Here is a 27,031-nt window from a genome sequence, read left to right on the forward strand (position 1 = left end):
GTAGACAAGTATTTTTTTTTTAATGGTCATATTGTGAAAGTGCAGTATATCAGTATAAATTATGAGCAAAACTCAGCTAAATAAAGTTTTTTTTTCTTCTTTTTCATTTCCTTTAGCATTTCAGTAACAACCCGTTCACAGTACGTCTTACTAACGTATGTAAGCTTAGCCTAGATCCATAATTGATCTGCATACTTCCATCAAACAGTGTGTGTGAGATATGTATACAGGAGTTAAAGAGTAGATGTAACCCCGAAGCTGTCTTATTTAGTGACAATTCTGACAGTGACGATGCCTCTTAAATTACTGCCAAATGGAACGACATGGACTATCACTGTTTCCTTCTCTGGCACAAGTTCTTTGCATCATTTAAACCTCAAGTCACAATTATTTCAGTCCTATGAGCCTTTGACTGGCCAATGCAGTTTATGGGCTTAATAATTAAATAATCCAAAACCACTAAAACAAAGTTTAGGTATAAAAAGCTCTATGACTTTGAATAGTGGAATTATGTTTGTAAATGTATGCTCATTGTGGACAGGATTCACTTTATAGTTAAAGGGTTCCTTTGCTGCACAAAAAAGAGCACTTCAGCTCTACATTACTGCAATTCCCAACTAACCAACAATCAAAGTGCAGGTGAAAATGAACTTGTCTGGTCACTAGCAGCACTAGTGCTTTGCAATCTGATGATTTATCAGTATTGTGATTAACTATTTTTTAGTTCCAAACTGCCTAGATGCCGCTAATGTGATGTTATACTTTTTCTATAATCTTTAGTAAAAATATTTAAGACAAACAAAAAAATGCCTATCTTTATTGTTAAGTCCTCTTACAACAATAACCCGAGAAAATTATATTTTAAATATTATTAAATAATTATGATTAAAATTAGTGATAATTTTTAATGAAGTATTTTTATAAAATGATACAATTTTATACTTAAATGTAAAAGATTATAGTGAAATATATACAAATAAATCTATAAAATACATTCAAATTTATTTTAGATTTTCTAATGTAATGATATGTAGTTACATGCAACACTATGTATTGCTTGCAAGCCTAAATATTATGATGCATACCTTGTGTCACTTGAATCAGGAATATATATATATATATATATTTAATGATGTGATTTTTTATCATAGGTCCTCCCCCTAAAATATGTTTCTAAATGTCTACTGTTTTCTGTCCTGTCCTTAGGCTGACAACAGATGAGCTCATTCATGTTAGCAATCAGGAATCAGTGTACATTTAAAAAAATTAATTGAACAGAAAATATGGGGTTAAGTTGACTTGAAGTCTCACCTCGTCACCCCTTTTCCAGGTGTCATACGTACTTCATTTCCATTTTAAAAACTTTGGGAGTTGTCGACTCGGCCGTGCTGCGAGCCGAGTGCTCGGAACTTCAAAGTTTTTAATTGAGCAAGACGGGTGTGATGGAGTGGAAAGGAGGAGATGGGGAAGCTGGGGCAATTCGGTCAATTTAATTCCTGATGATCTGAGAGGTCAGGATCATTTCATATAGCAGTAGCTGAGCAGAGCATTATTGCTCACAAATCTGTTCGCTACATGGAAAGGATTTCTAGCAAAGTAAATACGGAGCTGTTATAAGTTCTGAAAATGGCATGTTGGACTTGCGATAATGGCTGAAAAATGGTTTAATAGAGCGCTGAATTTATTCGTTATCTGTATGCGGACAGAGACCGAATTGGCACTATCGCAATTTTTTTTTAATAATGTGATGCTCTGCCATTGCATCCTTCTCCACCCTTCCCACCCAAAACAGACTCTTTACCACACACACACACACACACACACACACACACATACCTGTGGGGAAACACACACATTTTGTGCGCACAAACACTCTATGGAATAGTTTTGATTTCAGTCACAGCAGAAGGCTTGGCCACAAGAGATTGCGCTGGTTTAAACTGGCACAAAGCAGATTTTACAGCCTACAAAGGAAGTAGATTAGCACTTGTATTGAATTCTGTATTGACCAAAAAAATGTTGTTTGAAAATGCATTAATTATCATAAAATATAAATTGCCACAGTGCAATTTTAAATCCTGGCTCACAAAATGCTGGGTTGGAACACTGAAGCATAATTAGAACATTTTATGGCAGCGCGCACACACACACACACACACACACACACACACACACACACACACACACACACACACACACACACTCAGTATAGTGAGAGCAGGTAATGCAAAAAAAATGGATTTGTTCTTCTGCTTTATGAATGAAGTCGAATCAAAATAGAAAAGAAGGAGCTCAAGCTTTAAATTCCCCATGCAAATCCACAATGAAGGCTCCCAGTCATCCACGCAGCACAAATAAGATTGAACATGTTTTGTTTGCTCTGCATTGAGATGTTGTTGTAGCAACGGCTCAGAGCGGCTCGCACAAAATTAAAAAGGCACATCTTTATACAGTGGTTTAATTTTTAGACTGATGAATGCTGACGGTAAAAATAATACACACATTCAGGTCTTAGCGTGATTTATTTCTTCCCAGCAGAAAAAGACGCAGACATGTTTTTGTGTATCTAGACTATTTACATTGACTGACAGTTTTAGTCCTGCATTACTTTGAAAGAACTCGTGAAGAATATGAACAATATAGAAAATAACAGAATATTCTATTTGTATATGGTAAGAATTTATGTGTAGTCCATTTTAAATTACATACTTTATTTATTTATTTATTCATTCATTCATTCATTCATTCATTCATTTATTTTACAATATTAGAAATATAGAAAATTTTTATAAACCTACTTTTGCTGGGTTTTATACATTTTTATTTATTTATTTATTTTTACAGATAATTCTATTAGATTGTTGCTTTTAGTGATTAAATAATTTTTCAAACTCCCAAAAATCAGTATTCTGTTTATTTTCTCTAATGTTCAGAGCTTCAGTCTTTTTGCTTTGTCTTCAGTCGACAGCACGCTTAAGGAAACGCTTCAGCTCCGCACAGACTCCGTCGTCATCGACTGCGGCCGCACCATGGCGCTTTCACATTACACTTCACACCCGATCCACCTTACACTTTTATATTTATTTTGTTTCTTATTTGTGATTCTTATTTATGATGCAAGGGCTCCATTCTGATATGACAGCAAGTGATTTTAAAAATAGAAAAATTCTAAATGACCAGCACCCACATAAGAGAGATAAAAGTGGCCTAATAATGGCCCTGAGCCTCCCTTTAGATCTGTTAACCTTTAATCTCACACAAGAAATGGAGATTAAAAAAAAAAAAAAAACACCTGAAACGGCTGACAAATTACCAAACTTGTCCTTCCTCTCCTGTGCTGAATGTGTTGTGTGTTCATAATAAGCACGGCTCTTTCTCTGTCAAGAACATTTTACCGACGTGGAGAGCTATAAAACGAGCTATATGGAGCGATTTAAAGAGCTATATGGAGTCAGTACAAAAAACATATTAGATTCCCTAAGAGTTTTCCAGCAAATAAATAAATATTCAGGGAAAAAATTGACAGTAAAATTAATTTATAAAGTTCTCACCAAATATTTAGAATAGTGTGTGTGCGTGTGTGTGTGTGTGTGTGTGTGTGTATATATATATATATATATTATATATATATATATATATATATATATATATATATATATACATATACACACACACACACACACACACACACACACATATATATATATATAATTTTAAATGTTGGAACATTTTAATTTTAATATTGTTGAAGACGTCTTTGATTTACAACACTTCTTTGTATTTGAGTCTGTGTGTATATGTTGCTAAGATAATTCCCAGTAAAATTCAGCTGCGGTTTTGAACAATAGGAGGCATTTAAAATGTCCCTCAAAGTATTCAGGCAGGCCGAGTGAGTAAGTGGGGAAAAATACTGTAGAACAGTTGATTTTAAAAATAATAAACAAACAAACAAAAATAAATAAATAAATAACAGAGCACAGTTGAGCAAGTCTTCTAAACCAGAACCAAACCCACTTGTGTATCAGACGGTCAGTTTCAGATCCTCCAATCAGATGCGTTTATGTAAATCGTTTAGCTAAAGGCGGCTCATACGACCAGAGACTAGCTACAGGGCTAGAAACATGAACTCCGAGAAGATTCTCCTAGATGTTTGATTTGATACACTCTCTCTGCTCTGATTAAATAACTAATGACATGCCATTTTTAAGAAAGCCGTTAACACTGAAATTATAAATGCTTAAAGATGACAGAAAAGTGTCTCCGTGTCGAACTCTTACCAGCCGTGTCTCAGCTGAGTGATAAGTAGTGGATACAGTTAGCATTGCAAACTGGAGATGAGTTTGCTTGCTCTATAGGACCTGCAAATAACGTGATAAAGTATCTTCTTATAGAACACATCGTATTAGCTTAACATTGTGTTCAGAGTTCTAGTGAATGTAACACAGGCCGCATGATACAGCGACACTAGACGCTTTGATTTATTAACTCTGTGCCACTCTGATTGGTCAGAATTGAAATGACGGATGTTTTACCTGATTTTATTGACATTTATTTTTGATACATCATGAAGACACAGAACATTGCAGTTCAAGTCGGATCTACTGTACTCACTATATTTTGTACTGATTTTCCACTTTACTCTTTTACTGTGTTTTTTTTTTTCTTTCTTCTATCTGATGTTTTTCCTGACTTTCTTTCTTGATAATGATAGTTAAGACATTGCGAGTAGAGAAATCCTTTCTCGCTCTTTGTGTGTAATGTGACAGTGAAAGAACTTGATCTCTCTCTCTCTCTCTCTCCTCTCTCTCTCTCTCTCTCTCTCTCTCTCTCTCTCTCTCTCTCTCTCTCTCTCTCTCTCTCTCTCTCTCTTTATTTCCAGAAAAGGCTTGCGTTTAGCTTGGTTTAATGTGCTTGTCTATGCTTTCTAACATGCAAACAGATAAATCATCAAGGTTAATTCTGTACCTAGCTGCATGACTGATCTGCTTCATGCCATTTCTCATTTGTTATCTCTTTTTCTTTTTCCCTTCCTTCCCCCCTCTCTCTCTCTCTCTCTCTCTCTCTCTCTCTCTCTCTCTCTCTCTCTCTCTCTCTCTCTCTCTCTCTCCATCTGTTTCTGTGCCTTCATGAGGCAGTTGATAAAGTTACGTGAAGAGGTAAGCCCTCCTCCAGGTTTACTTGTCTGTTTCCCTGAATCGTCTACTTATTCTCCTCTTTTATTGCAGTTGAAGAAAGCGCTTAATCTGTTTGTTTGTTTATTTATTTATTTATTTATTTATTATTATGTATTTTTAAACCATTTGCTTTCGAACGAACGTCAACAAGACGCGGCTCGGTGGATTTCACCCGAACCATCCTGTCACACATCTGAAAAGTGATGATTAGTGAAGCTGACAAAACATGTACGTACATTTAAAAAGGAAACCCAACGTGGTTTTAAAGGGATTGAGGACAGGTGGGGGCGTGAACACTTTTAAATGTCACTCAGCTTTCACATGCTTACAATACTGACTCTAATAGAGTACTACTAATAATCTAATATAGTATAATTCTGTTTTTTTTTCTTTATAGTGCCAAATGCTTTAATATATTATTATCCAGCTTCTAACCTGCCAAGAATAATATCTGTGTATTATTTATGACAAACACGGAGGAGTAGGAGATATCCATGCTTCACATACAGCTCTGATTGTCGAAGCGACAGCAAGGCGAAATGTACTTTTTTTTTTCTTCTTCTTCTTCATCGTCGTCTTCTTGTTCGGTTCGAGAATGCAGTATTTGTGACCACTGAAGCGAACAGTGTATCTGGATCCTCTGTAAAGCTGATGCTAATGTAATAGATTAGTTTTGGATGAGATTAGAGAGTGATTCTAAATGCTTTTTTTTTTTTTCTTTCTCATTGTATACATCAGACTTTGCGATAATATGCATGGTGGAAGGAAGAAAAAAAACATTCAGGTGTCTGTGTGTGTGTGTGTGTGTGTGTGTGTGTGTGTGTGTGTGTGTGTGTGTGTGTGTGTGTGTGTGTGTGTGCGAATGTTTTTTCGTTTTTTTTTTCTTCTTCTTCTTGGGATTCCCCTAATCATAGCCACATGCATCCGCTGTAAGACAGACCGCACTATCCGGACATCTCCATTCACAAAGAAAATTCGTAACCATCCATACATTACTCCAGACAGCTCCTCCCTGTATCGTCTCTCTGCCAGCCTTTAGAAAAGCGCCTAGTTAGCGATTGCTTATCTTCAGAGACAATAGTGTTGATGATGCAATTTTTTGATACACCAATTCTTTTGGAGAAAAACGGGAAAACGTGTTCTGTACTAAAGCGCGTTTCAGATGTCAGATCTAAACAGTCCAGCCTCGGCTTGCAAACCCAATGAAAGGGAAAATGTGAAAACCCCTGTATAAGATTCAATTAAAAGATCTTCAGATTTTATAACCCTTTTTTCCCCCATTTTCAGAATATTTTTGTGTGTAGTTAACTTTGAATTATAAAAAGAAATCTTTAAACTACATTTTCTGAACTTGCACAGATTAATTTGAGCAAATTTAAGAATTTTATTAATTTGTTTGGAAATATATGGGTGTGTGTGTTTGTTTGTGTGTGTGTGTGTCAGCCTGTGTTGGTGTCCAAGCGAGCTGTTGGATTTGTGTGTCTGTCTGTTTTTGGCTGGATCTTTTGTAGTAGTGTTTAGAATTTTTTTATTATTTTTTTTAAGCTTTTCAGACATGAATAATCCCACTGATGCAAAAGCCACCCAATTCTCCCGCATCCATAATTTAGAAGCGCCTCCCAATCCTCAAGACGTCGCTATCCTTGACTTGTGTTTTTATTTCTGAGTTTTTGTGCTTTTTGTCTTTCTTCCACATCAGCAAACAAACAGGGAGTATGGATTAGCCTTGGGTCAGAAGACACCTTCATTGTTCTCACACACTTTGTCTGTAAGAACGGGTTAAATTAGGTTTGATTTTCCTCCGCCGCGCACTTCACCTTTCCCTTCTGTTTTCCCGAATTTTCCTCAAAGGCCGCATATCTTATCTACACTTAGCATGCATTTTAAAAAAAAAAAAAAAAGCTCCTTCTCTTCCACTGGAAAACATGTTTAAATATTTAGCACCCATACTCACAGCTGTTTGACACTTGTAATTCCACATCTTACAAGTCCCAAACAAACCATGTAGATCACATCGTCAGCCCAAATCACAGCTGTCATCGTTATTCACTTTGACTCATGCCGCTTAATGGAATAATAAAGAATCTGAACTTTTGAAAATTGAGGTAGTAAGTGCTTGTGTTTGAAATTGGGGCGGAAAAAAGGGAGAGAAAAGGGAAGAGAGTTCTTTTGAGCAGACGACTACATTGTTCTGTCTTTCTGTTAATAACTTGCAAGTGATTTTTTTTTTTCTTCTCTTAAAAAAGAGAGATACAAAAACAAAAAATACAGTTAGAGCTTCTAAGATTTTTTTTTTTTTTTTTTTCCAGGGTGAGATGTAGGTACTGGATTAAAAGGAATAAATGTATAAGCAGAAATGGAAAGGTGCACAGCGTGTTTATCATGCACTGTTTTAAGGCAGCTCTTCTCTTGAACTCTGGAGCTGTTTTGATGACAGCCTGTTGCTCGCAAAGCCAGTCAGGGTTTGTCTGGGTGTATAGGTGGCTGAGACGTATTGTACTGTATTTGTGTAATTGCTGTGTTTCTGTTGCTGTGTCTGCTTTGCCGTATGTACGCAGGCCTACCTGGTTTCCTGCGTGGAAACCCCCCCACCCCCCACCCCCACCCCCCCGCCAGATAGCTCAGAGTCAGGATTTGGCAGCTTCACCGCGTTATGACTTATGACATTGCCCATGTCTACAGTTAATGTAGAAAAGACCACAGTGAGACCCTAGTCCCTCCTCTTTTTTTAGACTTCCAGGTAGTCTTTGGGATTTATTTATTTTTTTTTTTTTTTAACCCTCCTTTTTTGGCTTCTGAGAGGAACTAGCTGCAGAACAGCGTAGTGTCGTCACAGCGTCTGTGTGGCCACCTTCACCCTCAGCGCCGCTCCTGTATGCTCCAAGCACGAGTGCATAATGTGAACGTTCCCCTCCCACAATGGAAACCGCCATCCCAAAAAAAAAAAACCACCTCTCCCGTAGCAGACACAGAGAGGGAGAAGGGAAACGAGCGCAAAAAGGGAGAAAAATTCAAGGAAAGGCTTTGAAGTGGCTTTTCCCCGCACAAGTCTGCTGGCCGTCTCCCCGAGACGTGTCACCTTTGCCGAGAGGGAATAGGGAAATCACGTTTCGAATGGTAATGATAACATACTAATCACTTGAGCTCTTTGAAGCGAGCTGCTCTGTCAGTATCCCTGGCTGCCTCGTGCTCCCAGGCACACAGGCACACATCCGTGGTCTAGGTGTATTAGCTTAAGCATTGCATGTCAATACGTCCCCTCCATCTCCGCTGATCCAGAGGGGCTCATTAAGCACAGCCGACTCCCTTTTCCCTCTGCGTACACCACCCCCATCTTTCTCCTTTCACTCTCTCTCTCCCTCTCTTTTTCTCTCCATTCTCTCACTCTCATACCCTCCCATCTTCTCTCTATCTCTTTCTCCAGCTCTCACACCCCAGAAACTATTACAAGTATTTCTTCAATTTTAAATGACATCTGTCAACCGAAGAGAGGAGGGAAAAAAGTTTTTTTTTTTTCTTTTTTTTTCTTTTCTTTTCTTTCTCACCCTCTCTTCTCTGTGATTGTCAAACTTTAAAAAGTGGGTTTTTTTCTAGGAGTGATTAGCTGGTACATTTTTTTTGAGAGCTTTACTAGAACTGCAGTCAGTTTTTAGCCTTTTTCTCTTTCCGATGGTGTAAACAGAGGTAACTATAAAGTGATCCACTGGTGTTAGTGTTTTTGGCTGGAGGGCAGACATTACAACATTATAACATTATGTTGTATTTTATTCACTTCTGTTAATGCTGCAAATTTGACTTGAAAATTAGGTTTCTTTTAAAAAGGTTTACTCTTTTTCAAGAAGTGAAATTCTGTATCCATTTAGCTTAGTAACTTGCTTATTTCCTAAAACTGTATCGACTGCTTCTCCTATCAGAACTTTTAGAGACGGCATCAAATTATAGCTCAAGTCGCAGAATTAGGAGAAATGTGTTTGAGTATAATGAGGTTTACTGTTGCACCCCGAGTCTGTCCAACACACCGGAATTAGCTAATCCGAATCTGTGAGCGCTAATTTATTAAAGCTCAATTAGTCTTTCCTCCCATGCTAAACTTTGCCCTGTTGCTGAATGTGATGTGATGAGTTCCTGTAACGATGAACAAACCTGTGAGACAAACCTCTATTATAAAGGAAAGGAGAAAAGATTTCTGTGTGTGTGTCTGTGTCTGTGTCTGTGTGTGTGTGTGTGTGTGTGTGTGTGTGTGTGTGTGTGTGTGTGTGTCTGTGTGTGTCTGTGTGTGTCTGTGTGTGTGTGTGTGTCTGTGTGTGTGTCAGTTACAGTAGGTGTGTGCTTAGATGCATTTCTATACAGAACATTTTGTGCCATTAAAGCATTCTGTAGCAGAATTTGATCAAATGTCAGGTTTGAATATGAAGAATGAACACGTGTTAATGTTTTTTTTCTCTCCATGGTGTCCTAGCACTTGCACACATTCACACACTTTTTATTTAACTTGGTTTGTTTCAGAGAGCACATCTGTTGGACAACACAGAGAGGCTGGAAAGGTCATCGCGAAGACTGGATGCTGGCTACCAGATAGCGGTGGAAACCGGTAAGCATTGTGGGTAGGGGGATGAACGACAGCAAATTGTCTCGCTCGTGTGCGGGTTAGTGCGGAGGAAAAAAAAAGGCCTTGACGACCGGTGACATTTTGCGGCACACATCAAAGGCAGGCAGAGAGAGCGAGGTGTATAGACGAGGTAGCACCGGAGCTGCAGCTCAGCATTAGACGAACACAAAACACACAGCCTTATCTTCCATTCAGCCATCATCGAATGTGAGACGCAGAGTTTTTATTATTGGCTCGAAAATATGACTGGGGAGGGGGGGGTTCACTGAAATAAACAATGTCAGCTTTCCTTAACAATTTTGTGGTTTAAAAAAAGAAAAAACAAAAACAAAGATATTTCTAAATAAACCACCGTCTGAATCATATTCTTGTCTCACGCCCAGGTTTCATCTTTAAATATAAGAAAATGAGCTAATTTAGATCTGAAATAGATTAAATCTGCAGGCATATTTTTTTTTCCCCCCGATGCTGCCACTGTTATTGAGGCAGAGTGTATTCCTCAGAGACGTATCAAAGCTCCTTCTTCAAGAAGCAACTGGCTTTCTTTGGCTTCCGCTGTAGTTTTGAAAAGTTTGTTAATTTACACTATAATGGCAGAGTGGCTTATGTGTGACATCGACAGTGTTAATAATTCAAGTCGAGAAAGGGTTGCACAGACCACTGGCTTTTGATGTCATGCGAGCAGAACTTACAAATTCATAAATACAATCTGCATCTGCTGCTTAAAAATTTAGTTTCATTTGTTTCAGATCATTTCCAGCTCGTGCTTTATTTTTTTATTTTTTTTTCTTGCACTCTCTTTCTCCTGACTTGCATAATGTTCTAGCGGTTTCACCCGGCGACATGAAGGCCCTTTGTTATTTTTATTATTATTTTTTATCCGGAGTTATTTTATTTTATTACTTTTGCTCGAGCGTTTGATTCTCTTCTGCCCTCGATCCGTAGCGCAGCCGTGTCCGCTCGGCTATAACGGTAGCATCAGGCCTCCTGTGTGGGGTGTGTTTGTTCTTAAAGGACCACTCCTGTGTCCTTGGGACCCACCGAGACATGCATTTTTTTCCGCCTTCTTTTCTGTGTGTGCTATGAACACTGAACACTGCGTGTTTGCCCAGCTCTACTCTGTGCTAACTGGACCATGGCAGAGCCACGGCGGTCCTGAGCGGCTAATCCGCGACCTCCTCGCCCCGAAGCTCAAGCCCTTTGACACACATGCAAACACACCTGCCGCTTCGTGAAAGTAGTAGAAAAACCTAAACTGGACCAAAGGGAGAGACCGTGTGTGTGTGTGTGTGTGTGTGTGTGTGTGTGTGTGTGTGTGTGTGTGTGTGTGAGAGCACACAGCAAACACGCATGCGTAGCATCAATCGTAAAGATGTATGCGGTTTAGGAGGTACGCCGAATAGCACTGACCTTCTGTACATGTGTTAACTGATGCTCAGCTTTCTTGTCTTTTGTCTGGGCAGGCTGAAACCACAGAATGCACCTTAGCTACCGCAGTTCAAGCGTAAACAGATTTGTATGTCTCAATATAACACTGTTGCCATCGGACCCCAAAAACAGTGTATTTGTTGCATGGACGACGTCTCCTTTTAGTTTTAGGAGCCAAAGGTTTCAGGGTAATATTTGTTTGATAATCGAGAAAGATTAAAAAAAAAGGCTTTCTGTTTGTAACAGCGGTGAGTGGCAGTGTTTATAGCTCAGCGGTGTAGAGGATAGTTTGGTGTGTTGAGTCCTAGTGTGGCGTGTCGGGAGCACTCCAGGCCCTCTGAGAAATATTAACAGTGCTCTCTGGACATGCAGAGCTATTTAGCACACTGTTTGTTTCATAAATAAAGTATGCGATGTCATTAGGAGATGGAGCTTCTGTAGAGCAGCCTCAACACAAGGCGGGTAAGCCTGAAGCCACGGAGGCAAAGTAGAAAAAGTAGCCAATTTAAGCATATTTAAATCAGGGATGTCCCAGAGCCTGAGAGCACCAAACAATCTCCAATCAAAGGCAAGGACACGGCCAAGGATTTCTGTAGTTGACAAGTGTTTGCCAAATCAACAACTGAATTGACTGTAATATTTTGTAATAGTTGCATCACATTCTCACTGGGCCATAAACAAAAGCAGCCTTTTTTTTACAATGAGCTCGGACGTTAAAATATTCACTTTTCGACAAGGAAATACTTCAGTTGACTTGAGAGTGTAATAAATGTTAAGGTGTTCTCGAGAATTAGCGATGTTGACGGGCACACACGCTGGCGGCTGAGGTAAACAGAAGGGATGTAGTGACTGTTAAAGCTGCACTGGCCTTTGAGCGCACCGCAGCAGTGTCTGCTCCAGATCGATGGGGCAAAATGAAGGCAGCTCATTAAGGATTGATTTCAGCAGCGTTTAGATAAGCAGAGAGGAATCGGGACGCTGCCCCTGGGGCCCTTGCTGCGGCCCAAAGTTCATGCAGAGCCAGGTAGAGAGCAGCTCCACAGGTCATCAGCTTTATTAACACCCAGATAAGCTGATTAGGCCGTGTCAATCAAACGTACCAGTGACTCAATCGCAAGCCCCTCTCTCACGTGCGCGCGCTCGCTCTTTTGTGATAAATCATTGAAGCGACCAACAAAGCATCAGCCATGGCGGCTAAGCTAAGCAGCCCTGCAGTTGTCACCAAGGCAGACGTGAGGACCCTGTGATGATGTGACGACTATATTAAAGAGTACATCAATTTGTTTTAGAGCGGTTTGATTTTTTTTCTGCCAGTATTAAAAGAACGAGCGTGGGGGGGAAGCGGCGTCATCAATGAGGGCTTCACGCAAAAGCCAAGTGTGTCAGGATAGGAATAAATAAAGAAATAAGTGATGGAATGAAAAAAATAATTATATTTTGTAAACATAAAAAAAAAAAAAAAATTGCTGCTCACTTTTGAAGCCAAGCATGGCTTTGAGACTTGCTGTGTCAGTCCATAGGTGCTAGAGATTCCCAATATTATACACACAATTCTCTCTCTCTCTCTCTCTCTCTCTCTCTCTCTTCTAGGATTCTGAATAACACAAATAATATATAAACAGAAATCTCTGTAGTTGATTCGACTTTGGTACAATTAGCTCCTCTAGATTTTTTTTTTCTTACAATCATTCATTTAATTCTATTTGAACGGGATCTTATCTTTTATTGAATTAGAGTTTTGTTTTATTTCTACAGCTGTCTTGTACATTAAAAAGAGTGAAAGTGCTTTGGAACAGCAGAGCCGCTCCTGTGCAGATAAAAGTGCACTAAAACGTGCAAGGCTAGTCGTGTTTCTGTTTTTGTTTTTGTTTGGGTTTTTTTTTTTGGCTTCTTTTCTAAGGGTTAGTTAAAAATCTGGGGCAGAACGTGTGGAAATCAAGCCGCATCCATTCACGTTCAATGACACACTTTTTTTTATTTTCATTAACATCTTTAAATTTTTGCAGACTATTTAACGCTTTCAATATTTCATTGAAAAGTGTCATCTATCCCTAATAGGATCACTTTTCAGAATAATTGATTTTACAGTAAATTAAATCATTCAACACAAACCCATCTTAAAAGAGGGTGATTTGGATGGTTTCCTTAAGGTATAGCGAGGAAAAGAACTTGGATTTTGTAGTTTGATTAAATCTGAATATTGCTTTTCAAAAAGAATCTGACGTTTTTTGATAATTGTTCGCTTTAATGCTGCCGAGCCACAAGAGTTAAATATTTTAAAACCTGCTTTTCAGTTCTGAAGACAGGAAAATTCGAGTAGAAAACGTTTTCAAAGTGAAGTGTTGCCTCTATCTGTCTTATGGATGCTTACCTGTTTACATTAGCAATGTTTCTATACTCCCACACACCTTTTTTTTTTCCTCTCCATATATGTGATAGCGAAGATTTGTAACAAGGTACATGTTTGTGTACACATGCTTATGTGCGTATGTTTATGAGTGTGAGAGAGAATAATATAATGTTATAACGATATAACTTTTTTTTTTTTTTTACTCTGTAAATCTACCCACGGGTGAGCTGTTTATCGCCAAACCCCCTGGCGGATGAAAGGCAATGCAATAATGATTTTCTTCTCTCCTAATCGGGCCTTGTCAGCGAGGCGTCTTATCGTGGAGAGGAAAATGACACCGATCCTATCGAAGAGCTCAGAGTCCGAGTCCATGGCGTCCCCCCCTCAATCACGACGGACCCGGCCTTGCCGTATCTAGTGCTGCCACAAACGGCAGGCGACGCGTTTTTCATCTGGACTTCAAAAACGGGCCTCATCATTAAAATTGCACCCGCGTTCGGCTGCGGGGATCAGCCGCTCCGGAGCGAAAATGGGATGTGGGAGAGGAGACTCGCTAAATGTGCTAATTCTGCCCTCACATGTTTACGGCTTAATTTTAATCGGTTTGAGCGAGGAAGGGGAGGAGGACGAAGAGGAGTTGGGTTGGGGGGGTAAAAGAAAGAGCCTTGCATTGCAGTAAATCGCCATTATCTTTGACGCAGAAGGATTCTGCTGTTCCAAGGATTTGGGGTCCACTGGCAACAGTGTTATATTGAGACATACAAATCTGTTTACGCTTGAACTGCGGTAGCTAAGGTGCATTCTGTGGTTTCAGCCTGCCCAGACAAAAGACAAGAAAGTTGCACAATGGCAAGCCAGCACACATCCTCTTAAAGCGAGAGCTGAACCAACACACTCGAGAAGCCTGGGTGTGCGTTATTATGTCTAACTGTGTACCTCTGCGATTTGTGATAGCGAGTGCAGGTGTTGACAAGTTTCTGTCATTTGAATTCCTCGTGCAATATTAGGCCAAGTGACATCACTGAGTATCAAAATTCTAAGAGACTTTTGGGGGAAAAAATTATTTTACATGAGTAGGAAAAACAGCTTTCCGGGTGTCTTCACGAACAGGCCGTGCAGCGCTTTATTTCTCCTCACTTTAATATTGCTAAGCACAGGATGTATTGGAATAGAACAAAAATCCATACATACATCATATAATTATTTATATTGTATAAAATGTAGTCTATTGTCGTAAATAAGGTGAAGTCATATTTAAATAGTCACATAATTCTAGCATCTTAGTTATACTGTATATTTCTATTACTTAGATGTAGATTGTTTAGAGAGATATCGAAATATATCCCAGCATAAAAAAAAAAATCTAAATTATTCTACTCTAAATTTATTATACTGAAATAAAGGGTGGATATTTCTATTAATTTGTTACTCCTGGTGCTGGAATTATGGGACACCCTGTATAGAACAACTGTTTTTGGACCGTTGACCTTATATAGCACTGAAAAAAAAAAAACAGCAAACATAGGGTTGACCTTTAAAAGTTAGCTATTACATTTTATTAAAATACCTCCTATAAATAACTTTTAAATAATTAGCTGAAGCGTTAAAAACCAAAAAATCTATTCATCACAAAGATCTAAGAAGCATGCTATCAACATTAGCCAAAACAAAAACGTTCATAAATGTAGCTACATATTTGTAAGCATTTTCTGGGCACACGTGCGTACACACACACACACACACACACACACACACACACACACACACACACACACACACACCCGCCCCTGTAGTGTTTTTTTTTTCTTTTTCTTTTTTTTTTGACCTCTGGTTGATACACAGGAAGTGTGAGAGAGGCTGTCTGAGATGCTTTGCGTTAAATTAAGTTTCAGAAGGAAAGCGAAGACAGAACTGAGATCTGTGGACCCCCTTGGGTGATTTCTCATCATTTGTGGCACATCTGAGGCACCGGTATATCCTAAATCGAGTGACGAGACGTAGAGGTGAGGGCTTGGGGAAAGTGTCACTGTGAGGAAAAACATCATAAACATTAATTGTGTGATGGCAATGACATGCTGAGGACAGGAGTGCTAATAGACAAAGGATTCTTCAGGACTAACATGGCTGAGAATCATCCAAAATTAAAAAAGAGGGGGAAACAGAGCGCCAGTGTTTGTTTAATGTATCTTCGATGCCTCCCATTTTTTCTCGTGTTTTCTATAAAGAATATGGAAAAGTTACAGATCCTGTACACACTACTCTATAATATATCGAGCTAAATTTACTCTAATTATATTCATTTTAAATTCTTCAAGGTGGCTAGGCAAGTTGTCCACATAATATGGAGATTTTTGTCAGATATTCTAGTATCTTTTATTTATTCAGTTTCTTAATTATTACAATCCTACTGAAAACAGCGGACATTATGTTCAAATTTTCGCCATAAGCTTAGTTTTTTTTTTGTTGTTTGCAGAAATAATTTTTTTTTCTTTTTCCTCGCTTTCAGTTTTAATTATTTTAAATATACCATTGTTATAAATAATATTTTATTATAAAATTTTATTTGATAAAATTATTATTTTTTATTTAATGTCTATATATATATATATATATATATATATATATATATATATATATATATATATATATATATATATATATATATATATATATATATATATTTTTTAATGTGCCACAGCCCTATCTTTCGCAGTCTAGAAGAGTCACATGAGACAATTAAAAAAAAAATCAGTTTTAAAAAATTCACCTCCACATCATTTTAGATATATTTAGTCTCGTAAACTTGCAGGATTTAGCGAGTTATTTGTAGCGCAGCTTTTACTTCGTGTTTAATTATGAAGAATCTCTGTAGCCTGCTTAGTCGACAACTTCACAGCTGATTGTGTTGGACATTCGAGTCATTAGACACGATTAGTTAGATATAGGCATTTAAGCACTGATGCAGATTTTTTTTAAAATGAACTATAAGGCAGTATGTGGGTGTTCTTCGAGTGCTGGCCACCCTTGAGCTGCAGTGAGGAGATGTAAAGGGCATCATTAGTGCTGTCCGTCTGTCCCCTCAGCAGCGGCGTGTGTCTCATTGCCCCTCAAAGTCGCTTCCTCTTTGGTGGGCCGCGTCCTGATCCGGGGCCGGCCGCGGGCTCAGGACGCCCGCCGAACATGAAACGCTCCGCCCGGGCCGTCAGCTGGGGGCTCCATCTGCCAGTCAGTGGGACAGCTTCACTTTTGTCTGGAGAGGGCGGCAGGACCTGGTCTACCGCATGCCTCGCTGTGCTTAGAACACATAGAGAGCAACAGACAGCAAGCTGCCCAGTGTTTAACTACTTTTGCAACATGAGTAGCTTCACACATTCAAGCTGAATTTCATAATTACATGGCCATTACATTTTGTTATACAGTCCCCCCCCCTCCCAAAAAAAAAATAAAAAAATTTACAGATGCAGTAATTGAGCTGTTTTAAATGATGGTGAAATTTCCACACACAATCCCTCTGGTGTATTTTAAAGAAATCATCCTGCCTTTGGACAATCTACATGTTCAGAAATTGCTCAGAAGTTTGGTGTCCTTTGTTATAACCTTGGGCACTTGGATAGTTTGACTTCCATATAAACGTACGTGCCTCTTGACGCGAGACGACGGAGGTGCAATCTGCAGTACGACACATAGGCTGCGCCCTTGAGCCATCGTACAGAGCAAAGCTCATGTGGCTCTACTCTCTATCCACACTGGAGGTCTCATGCACTCAATTCTCATCGCTAAAGTCTTTGGACAATTCTCCTGGAGCTGAAAGTTCCTGAAAAGATAAGCTTTGCTTACAGCCTTAGAAACTTAGAGTTTTATTTATTTATCACAGTTTGGCTTGTGTGTTTTCTCTGTGGGTATGCAAGGATGTGCCTTTTAGGTTTTTGCCTGCTGAGACTATTTCAAATCCTTGCAAGTGTTTATTTATGTTTCAATATCAGATTCATTACCTTTAAAATACATAAAACACTAAAATGGGATGCATCTGTTTATCAGGTTTTACTGTATACTGTCTATTTTGAGATACTTTGGTAATTGTGTGTGAATGTGTGTATTCCCTTTGCATTCACACACACACAAAAAAAAATAAACTGTCCACTTTAGAAAATAAAAATCAATATAAGCCGAAGAACTAATGTTCAAGGCTGTTCTTGAATGAATGCAGCCCTGTCACAAAAACCCTTTTCACTTATAGAATTGGTCTGAAGTACTTGGGCTGCCTTGACTCTATTTCAGGTTTATAAAAACCGAACCAAGGAAAACATGCTCTATTAAAGAATTTAAGTGAGTCTTTTACTCAGCGGAGCTCTTTTTTTTTTTTTGCTCGTTATTGTTCAGTGATTGGTGTATCTTCCTCTTTCACAGTAAACCCTCTCGAATGAATTTGAGCTGGACGTAGTACAGTGTTGCATGATTTCAGCAGCAGATATTCTGTCAGCAAAGATGACCACAAATCACAATATCTACTAAAAAAAATCGGTTTAATTTTGTTGTTGAAAAATCATGCAAATTATTATTATTATTATTATTATTATTATTATTATTATTATTATTATTTTATCTCTTTATATCTCCAGACACACATGGTTACATTTGAACAATACTCACTCTTTATTAATGAGCTACCGGTGAAGCCGATTGGAGAAAGGAAAGGTGGCTTGTTGCATAATGTTTCATAAATCATTCCGTCAGTAATTATGTCGAAAATAAATGTCGATGTATAATTTCTGGAAAGATTGTAACTTCACACAGTTATTTGGTTTAGATTTTGACATCTTTTTTTTTTTTTTTTTAATTCCACAATAATATCTACCAGACTGAAATTCTCTTTTTTTCCTTCTTCTCCATTTTATTCCATTTCTCTGTAAGAAGGTTTTCCCCAGGAACCTGAAGAAAAATCACAATGAATTAAAAGTTAGATTTGATAAAGTCTGAGGTAACATATTCACTTTAAATTCTCCCTTTTCTCCTTTGAGAGAGTCATGGCTTTCTCATCAAATAAACATATACGATCACACACACACACACACACGTCTCTGTTCCAGAATTAAACCCAGAGTTAACTTGCAGAGGAAAGAGAAAATACTGTAAAGAAAACGAAAATGATTGTTGTGTGAATCTGTGCACAGTATATCCAGGAACAGCACACTGAGCAGACTGTGTCCTCATAACTCACACCTGGACACTGACCTCTCTCTCTCTCTCTCTCTCTCTCTCTCTCTCTCTCTCTCTCTCTCTCTCTCTCTCTCTCTCTCTCCCTCCCTCTGTCTCTCTCTCCCTCTCCCTCCCCCCCTCTGTCTCTCTCTCTCTCTCTCTCTCTCTCTCTCTCTCTCTCTCTCTCTCTCTCTCTCACACACACACACACACACACACACACACACACACACACACGCTCTCTGTGGTCCTGCTCTGTCCTACTTTACTGTGGCCCATGCTGCCCTTTGATTTATGCCACTTAGCCAGCTACAGATCATCTGCTCACTTCACACACTGTTCCTCTCACAGCACTTCATGTTTATAGAGATACATTTCACAGGCACATTTAGTAAATATCCAGTTGCTCATTTCTTTCCTGCTGAAATACACAAATACACATCAATTCATCCGTTTACTAATTTGTTTTTTCTTTGGTTTGATAATAAACCTGCTTAATATGTCTTCTTTGAAAAAAGAAAATATATATATATATATATATATATATATATATATATATATATATATATATATATATATATATATATATATGTGTGTGTGTGTGTGTGTGTGTGTGTGTGTGTGTGTATATATATAAATAAAACCTTGTAAAAGATTTTAGAGCAATGCAAATGTTCATGCAAATGTCCGTCTTACCATGGAAAAATTCTATGTATAAACAGTTTATCAAAGGGGATTCTTATTTTATTAGTATTAGTTTACATCAAAACAGGGGCAAAGAAAGTTATACCTTGTGGCTATATTATGCTGTGGGAAAGCAGTAGTTTTACTGCAATGGTTTGGCTTCATTTGTCTTCTTAGTAGAAAAAAGGTCTGATCAGTGCACTGTTATTCTGACTGATCATCTTCATCCTGTGCTAAAACATTTCTTTCCTGATAGCAAAGATCTCTTCCTCGAAGACGATGCCCCTTCCACAGGGCACGAGACCTCACTTAATGCTTTGATGGGTATAAAAGTGATGGAAATCATGTGATCTGGTCTTCACCATCATCATATCTGAACTCAGTTGGATATTTCGTGTCCAAGGATTTTGTTCATGTGTGCAGAAATGAGAGAATCTTGTGAATATAATCCCTCCAGTAGAGTTCTATAGACTTTGATGCCAAGATGCACAGGACAAACACCTTAATAGGACACTTAAAGCTGTTTGTTTCTGTCATTTGTTGCCTGTATTTATATTTCTTTAAAGATTAGAACTGCATGGAGTAAGCGAAAGTTCTGACAGCATCAACATCAACCATTTTAAATGCTAACAGGTTTTATGTCTTATTAAAGGTTTAGAAGCACACGTCCAGTTGACAAAGGTCTATTTCCTGAAATGTCTCGATCTTTGGGACCTTTGTGTCCTATACTGTAATTTGTACTCCCTCTGCATTTCTATGCTTTACCGCTTGACCGAGGTGAACATCACAGCCCCAACACTTGAATTACCTCGTACTCTATTTTGTTTGCGATATTTTATTAATTTGTGTGAGAAAAATCATTGATTGATTGGTTTGTTGATTCATTTATTTTTCTCTAGCAGTCTAGTCAGTGCAGGTTGTTGACCTGGAGAAGGAAAGACAGATTTATAGTCTGATGGAGGTTATATTTCTTGTGACAACTGCGACACCATTATTTAAATCTGTTCATAATCAGGGCTACTTTAGGTCCCTCGCTTCAAAGGTACGACAAAGCATCAGTGGTGCCTCAGTGACTCTCAATTCCCCTGTTACCATCAACACTCACTGCTCTACCGCCTCCAACCTGCCTCTTTTAGCCCCAATTACAGAAATGCTACCGTAGCAATACTCATATACGTCCTGAATATAGTTATGTACATCATGGTTTTAAGAACGCTGTACTCTTTTCACGTCTCCTGCCGAACTGTCACATGCTCAGATTATGGTTCGAAGCCAGATTATTGTGTTTCAGGCCTATTTGCCACTCACCCTTGTCCCTCTCTAAGGATTAAAAAATAATAGCAAGGCATTTATGTCTTGCTTATCTGCTGCAGTTGAGATTCAACTTTTTCTCCCGTTCATGCTGGACAGAAGCCATATATCCAGGTTTCCTTTGTAAACATCCTGGCAGATTTGGGAAGAGGTAATGCCCGAACCTGATCGGGTCTCTTCGTAACAAGCTGCTTTGGAATCTGAGATGGACTAGATGGATTTATGAGAGGAGATTCACATGGGCTATGTTTTAGTCATAGCTCTTCACAGCAGTTGGTGTAATAAACGTCACTCACTGATCTCTGTGAGCAGCCCTCTTCTCTCTCTCTCTGTATCTCTATCTCTATCTCTCACCCACATGTCTCTCTCCATTATTTAAGCGGTGCTATGCAGCCCATTAGCACCAAGAGCACGGAGAGACCTAAGGTGGCCCCGAGGCTTAGAAACCGAGCCGTCGCAGAATCACAACTCCTCATCCGTGGCAGCGGGCACATCTCCCAAATCAGCCTCGGCACACCAGCAGCTTTCATGCAATCTTGCCTGATTACTGTCTTTTGTAGTTTTGAGGTGTGCGTATGAGCTCCAGATCGTTGTGGTGTTACTGACAGCACTGCTGCCGGAGCTGTAGCTTAAGTAAGGAGTTGTCGAGGTTGGAGGGAAATGTTTAATACACATAAAGGTGGAAGGTCATGTCTAATCTGACCTGTGATCAGATCAGCACTCTGCTCCCGAGGTCTCTTTGTGCGTAGCACAGCACAGCACAGGTCAGGAGATTAAGTTGAGTTAAGATGTGTTTCCTCCACCTTAATCATAGACAAATCATAAATGTCCATATATAGTTATTGTCAATGTAATATAAGTGGAAATAGAGCTATAATAATATTTCTATATAAATAGCATTATGTGATTTGTGTACTCTGTACCGAAGCTGTTTGTTGCATGAATAGTGCCTCTGTCTGTCCCACTGAAATCTAGCTGTGAGCGCTGAAGGACTCATTGACTTTCTAATGATCACTGGTCAGCCTGTGCAAGTGCCAGGGGTTTAGCCCATCTGCAATGCTCAGATATCGACTCAGCTGTGAGCCTCTCCTCTCACTTTGGCCTGCCGGCTCTGTGTCAAAATCTATTACCACTACTGTAAAACTGCACACAGGCTAAAAAGTGTTGGGTGGTTTTTTTTTTTTTTCTTATTTAATTTTTCTTCCTCTTATTCTTCCTGATCTTTTGTCTCCATCAGCTTTGCTGCTAACCCCTGGCAGAGGATCATCTGGTTCCAGAATGATGGATGACATATTGATCCAGCTCGCTTATAGGCCAAACTGCGCTCCTTCTTCTGTTCCCAGTCCCACACATTTTTACTACGATGGCCCTCGCTGCTGCTCTGACCCACTAGGTTCCACTGTTTATGCAAATTCCCTTTCAGACATCATTTAATCTTTCCCGGTTCAATTTCATAGGTTCCCTGCTGCAGTAGTACTGTATGTCTAAGTATGTGAGAGTCAGTGGTTATTGTCTCCCAAGGCATTCTTTTTTTTTTTCTTCTTCTTCTTTTTTTTTTTTTCCTCAAACTGAATTAATGTCAGTCACCACGTTGCATCATATGTAGTGGTGCATATTAAGCACAAAATATTGGAACCATGGTGCTGAACCTGCTGCTGTCTCCTTGAAGGGACGTGCCCATGGGAGGCACAGGGTTCTCTGCTCCTGCTGATGTTGATGATGATGATGGCTAAGCTAAGGCATGTGTCTCCAGAGAGGCCTGTCTGAGAAGAGTCTGGTCAAATGCACAGACAGAAGGAAACTCACTGACACTTGTCACAGGCATGCCTCGCAACAAGCGTGCCTCCTGAATGACACAGCTAATTATTTTTTTATTTATTTGAATAACGGGGCATGAGAAGCGAACAAAAACAAATAACAAAATGACAACCATACCAAAAGCACCTCGGGGCAGATGCCAACACATCACTACCTTGACACTTTCCTCCCCCTCTCATGACGGCTTCTGTCTCGACAGGTACTATATCACAGACGAGCACACACACAAACTAGGCTTATTCCACACACACTGTTGCCCAAACCCTCAGGCTCTTGAGATGGCAGGAGTGGCATAATTGTATTCCTCTGTTATCTGTGATCTCTGCTTACTAGACAAGCAGGACCTAACACTAAGCCCAATCAGAGGCCACGCAGGAGCACAGGCCCCGTGCTGGGGCCACAATGCACAAGCACGACGAAGGGGAGTCATCGCGATAGCAGTTGGAAAGGAAAACATTTCTAGATTCTAGAAAAGGACACATGGGTGCTTGTTAGTTCAGCATGAATGAGAGTTTTTTTGCTAGCGTATTAGTAACAAAATGTTCAGCATATCACAGTACTTTATATATTACCTCATGCTCTAGTGAAGATTCATTCGTTGAGCATGACTCCTGTCCAAATCCAAAAACTCCAAAAAAAAAAAAAAAAAAAAAAAGTCTTTGTTTAGTATTCTCAAAAGTGGATCAGAGGCCAGATGGGTAACGCATTGTGACAGAGGTGATGTCTAAATTAATCATTCATGCTCTCTCACATGGCTGTGCGCTAAAATATTAATGCCTGAATAAATTTGATTCAGGGCCTGTGATTAGAGGGTTGCCCGGCACACGCATGTTTATTTATGCCCTGGAGAGCAGCCACCAGGGTCAGACTCATCCACCTCACACTCCTATTCTGCACATGGGCTTCGGCATGTGTGTGTGTGTGAGGGAGAGAGAGAGAGAGAAAGATGAGGGGACAAACTATACATTATACATCGTATAGTTGAACATGGAAATGATGTATTGAATAATGTTAGGTGTGTTTTTCATTATTTTGATTTTTGTTATGGTAATATGGCCCGTGTGTGTGTGTGTGTGTGTGTGTGTCCGTCCTCTTTTTCTTTTTCTATTTTTTATGGAAAGATACAGGGATATAGTCAGTGAACATGGAAGCTTTCATAGAATTCATTTGAAATGGTCAATATTCTAATTAGACAGATACGCACTTTGTATGTGTTTCATTTAAATACACACAATTTGTGTGTGTTTGTTTCTATGCATTTTGGGCTCTACAGAGTGATGGATATGTGACACGTTTTGCTCTTGTGCCTGCTCTATTGCATCTTACTCACTTTCTCTCTCTCTCACACACACACACACCATTTATAATTCTGTCACACATTTTAGGTGCTAATTAACCTAATGAACCTGCCGTGTAACTCGCTCATGTTCACCAAGCTTGTTTTGTGTGGTATGCTAGGTCCAAATGACACCTTTTTTTTGTTGTGTGGCTCAGTCATCTCTAAAGAGAACTATTTCCCATCTTCATATATAGTAATAGTTTTACTTTTATTCTAGCATTGCTGTTATATGCAAGGACACTTATACTGCTTGATTGTGGAGTTGCAGGGAGCTCTGTATATGACTGGTACATAACATCATATAATTAATTCTCTTATAGAGTCAAGCAGTGGAAAGAATAAAGGGTGGCACGATTGTAAAGCATGTGGTGATGCCACCATAGAGCTTCAGGTCCCCAATTAGATCCTGAGCTCAGGTTACTATGTGTGTAAGGTTTCACACATTCTTCTTGTGTCTGTGAGTTTCCTCCTGGTTCTTTGGTTTCCTCCAACCTCCCAAGTACTAGTAGGTAGATTGACTAGCCCAAACTGCCCCTAGAGGTAAGCCTATCAATAGTTTATTCCCATTTCATGCCCAATGATTCCTAAAGATCTAAAGTTACCAACGCCGAATGAATGAAAAAAAAAAAATCGACAAAAGAAATTAGACTTACTTTAGTTTGTTTTGTTCATCAAACACTCGCACAATAGCTCGAGGTACTTGCTTCATGCTCCTTATATCATTTATGAAGGTATCTATAAACACACTACACAACCCGTAATATCTTATTTCTTAAACATAAAGCTGCATAATATCATTTTTTTCCCCTTAGCTAAATGTTTGTTTGAGATGACATGCAGTAAGCTTGGAGCAGTGTTTATTTTTGAGGGATGAGTGTTCTGCTGATTGTAATGATGTGGAACTGCAGCATCTACCTGTCACTGGTCCATGCCAGCTTTTGAGTGACAGGGACTACGCATATGCAGGAACATGTTGGACAAGCAGGTCATTTTTCAGTGTCAGGACTGTACATTACACCTGGCATCAGATTTGTCACACATATACACACACCCTCCTGATTCATTAGACTAGGTTTAATATCTGTTTTCCCTGTCTAAAGAACATCCCTCCACTGCTCGAGCGGCTCATGACTGATGGACTTAGTACTCTGCTGTGTGACAGTGAGCCCTGATGTCAGAATTTCACCTTGTGTTGTCTTTTATTTCTCTCACTCTCAGCTATGTGACTTTTATTTCTCTCACTCTCAGCTATGTGACCCCAGTTTGCTTATTTTAGCCGTTTCATGACCTCTCTGACTCTACAGATGTGTCTATATATATATATATATATATATATATATATATATATATATATATATATATATATATATATATATATATATATATATATATTTGATCTAAACGTTTTTTTTTGCTCTATTCACCATGTTGAAGATGGCGATGTGGTAATTATGAGGGCAATAATCAAGGGCAATAATATGAGGGCAATAATTCCTTTGAAATGATCAGGAGGGTTTCTTTGTAAACATTACTGCTAAACAGGATCATCTCTTTATGATTATTTCCTGATTTGTATTAATGCTCACAGATTTCTACTAAATGCACTAGTGCTTTATCCTGAATATTTTCTGACCTTTTGATTATAGGGATGTTTTTGTCGCCTAATTTCTCGCTTGACCGCTCGGAGTAACTTTGGAATTAGCGAAGTTGGCTGAAAATACTATTTAAAGGCTGCAAGTTTAAGTGATACAAAACACGAACGTTACTGGAAATGATGTGCTGATAAGGTTTCATTTGAATTAGAATTTTCTCCTTCATTTTTTTCACTCGTGCAGCAGAGGCCAGTGAGCAGCATGGTGCCTTGGTATTTTAATCTGGGCTATTTGTAAATGACAACACAGTTGGGCTCTGACAGGTGCTAATCGCTGACAGGAGAAGTAGCTGAGGAATGTGCCAGACACCCTCTCTGGCCCTGATCCAGGGCTACCTGCTAAGCCCCCACCCTCCCTCCATTCTCTCCGTTTTATTCTTCCACTCATCTAGCTCTGCCCCATCTCCTCCTTCCAACCTGTACACGTTTGACGACATGAGAGAGTGAAAAGCTGACCTGTGCGATATATGGTAGAATCAGAGCACGACAGGGGTTCTTCTGCTTCCTGCACCTGTCCGCAGTACTTTCTTTTGTCAGCAATCCTAAAAGTTGACAAATGGAAGAAAGGAAAAAAAAAGGAATACGTTAATCTGCATCCCAAATTCTTTTAATGAGAGCAATAATTATTTTGCGGTCTGAGAGTACACAGCCAAACTCCTACAGTATGTCATACCAGGTTTAAAGCATCACTTGGCACTCCTGTAATCGACATTCCTTCAAGAGGGAAGAGTAGATAATACACTTTTGCAGCATATGACATTGTACTGCCCTCGGTTTGTAGAGGTATTGCTGTGAAACGTGTGATCTCCTGCAGAGGGAACATTAGCTCACATCTGGCCCAGTAGGGCAGAATGTGTTTCCAGGTGGAGTGTGTTCACTGGACTTTGGCTCCAGGCCCTGCTGAGGTGTAAGTGCCAGAAGCTGCTGCAGCTGTAGGAGTGGCACTGGGGCCTACTTCTCCTCAAAGCCCTCCACATGTCCCGACTGGGCTCATTAAATCCAACTTCAGCTTCATTTAATCCATTTTTTATATCTTAGGAGAAGCAAAAAAAACCTCTATAATCTTAAATATCTACTAATTTATGCTTTGGAAGAGGACGGAAGGAAAACCTTGATGTTTTGTATAACATCCAAGACTGAAAAAAAAAATCGCGTCTTCTCTTGGAGTTGCTCTTGTACTTCGGAATTTTTTTCCTTCATGCAAGCATGGAAAATGACATGGCTACCACCAGCCCCTTTAATTATGTAGCTCAGTAGATGCAGTCTAGGAAAGTTTAATTTGTAGCACAAATATCGATGCATGAAATCTCTTACAGCTTGCTGCTGCCTGTGTTCCTCTTAAGCGTAGACTCAGGGATGGTAGCTGATGCCGTGGGATTGCAAGGAGCCTGCCGAATGGAACATCATTTATTTCAAATTAGTAATGCCTGTATGGACATCCGGCCTACCAGGAATGAAAGGCAGAACACCA

General features: G+C 39.3%; 1 protein-coding gene across 4 annotated transcripts in view; it reads left to right on the forward strand.

Moving 5' to 3' along the window:
• Nucleotides 1-27,031, forward strand: part of vti1a (vesicle transport through interaction with t-SNAREs 1A) — a 104,174-nt gene that overhangs the window by 18,568 nt on the left and 58,575 nt on the right. For 2 of the 4 annotated variants that reach the window (XM_027140423.2, XM_027140425.2), the window contains exons 5-6: nt 5,136-5,156; nt 9,681-9,765. In XM_027140423.2, coding sequence (XP_026996224.1) covers nt 5,136-5,156; nt 9,681-9,765 — 106 coding nt within the window. The remainder of the gene's footprint in view (nt 1-5,135; nt 5,157-9,680; nt 9,766-27,031) is intronic. The other 2 variants (XM_027140424.2, XM_027140426.2) reach the window with 1 other exon arrangement.

This window comes from Tachysurus fulvidraco, chromosome 8, assembly GCF_022655615.1.
Source record: "Tachysurus fulvidraco isolate hzauxx_2018 chromosome 8, HZAU_PFXX_2.0, whole genome shotgun sequence".
Taxonomy (NCBI): domain Eukaryota; kingdom Metazoa; phylum Chordata; class Actinopteri; order Siluriformes; family Bagridae; genus Tachysurus; species Tachysurus fulvidraco.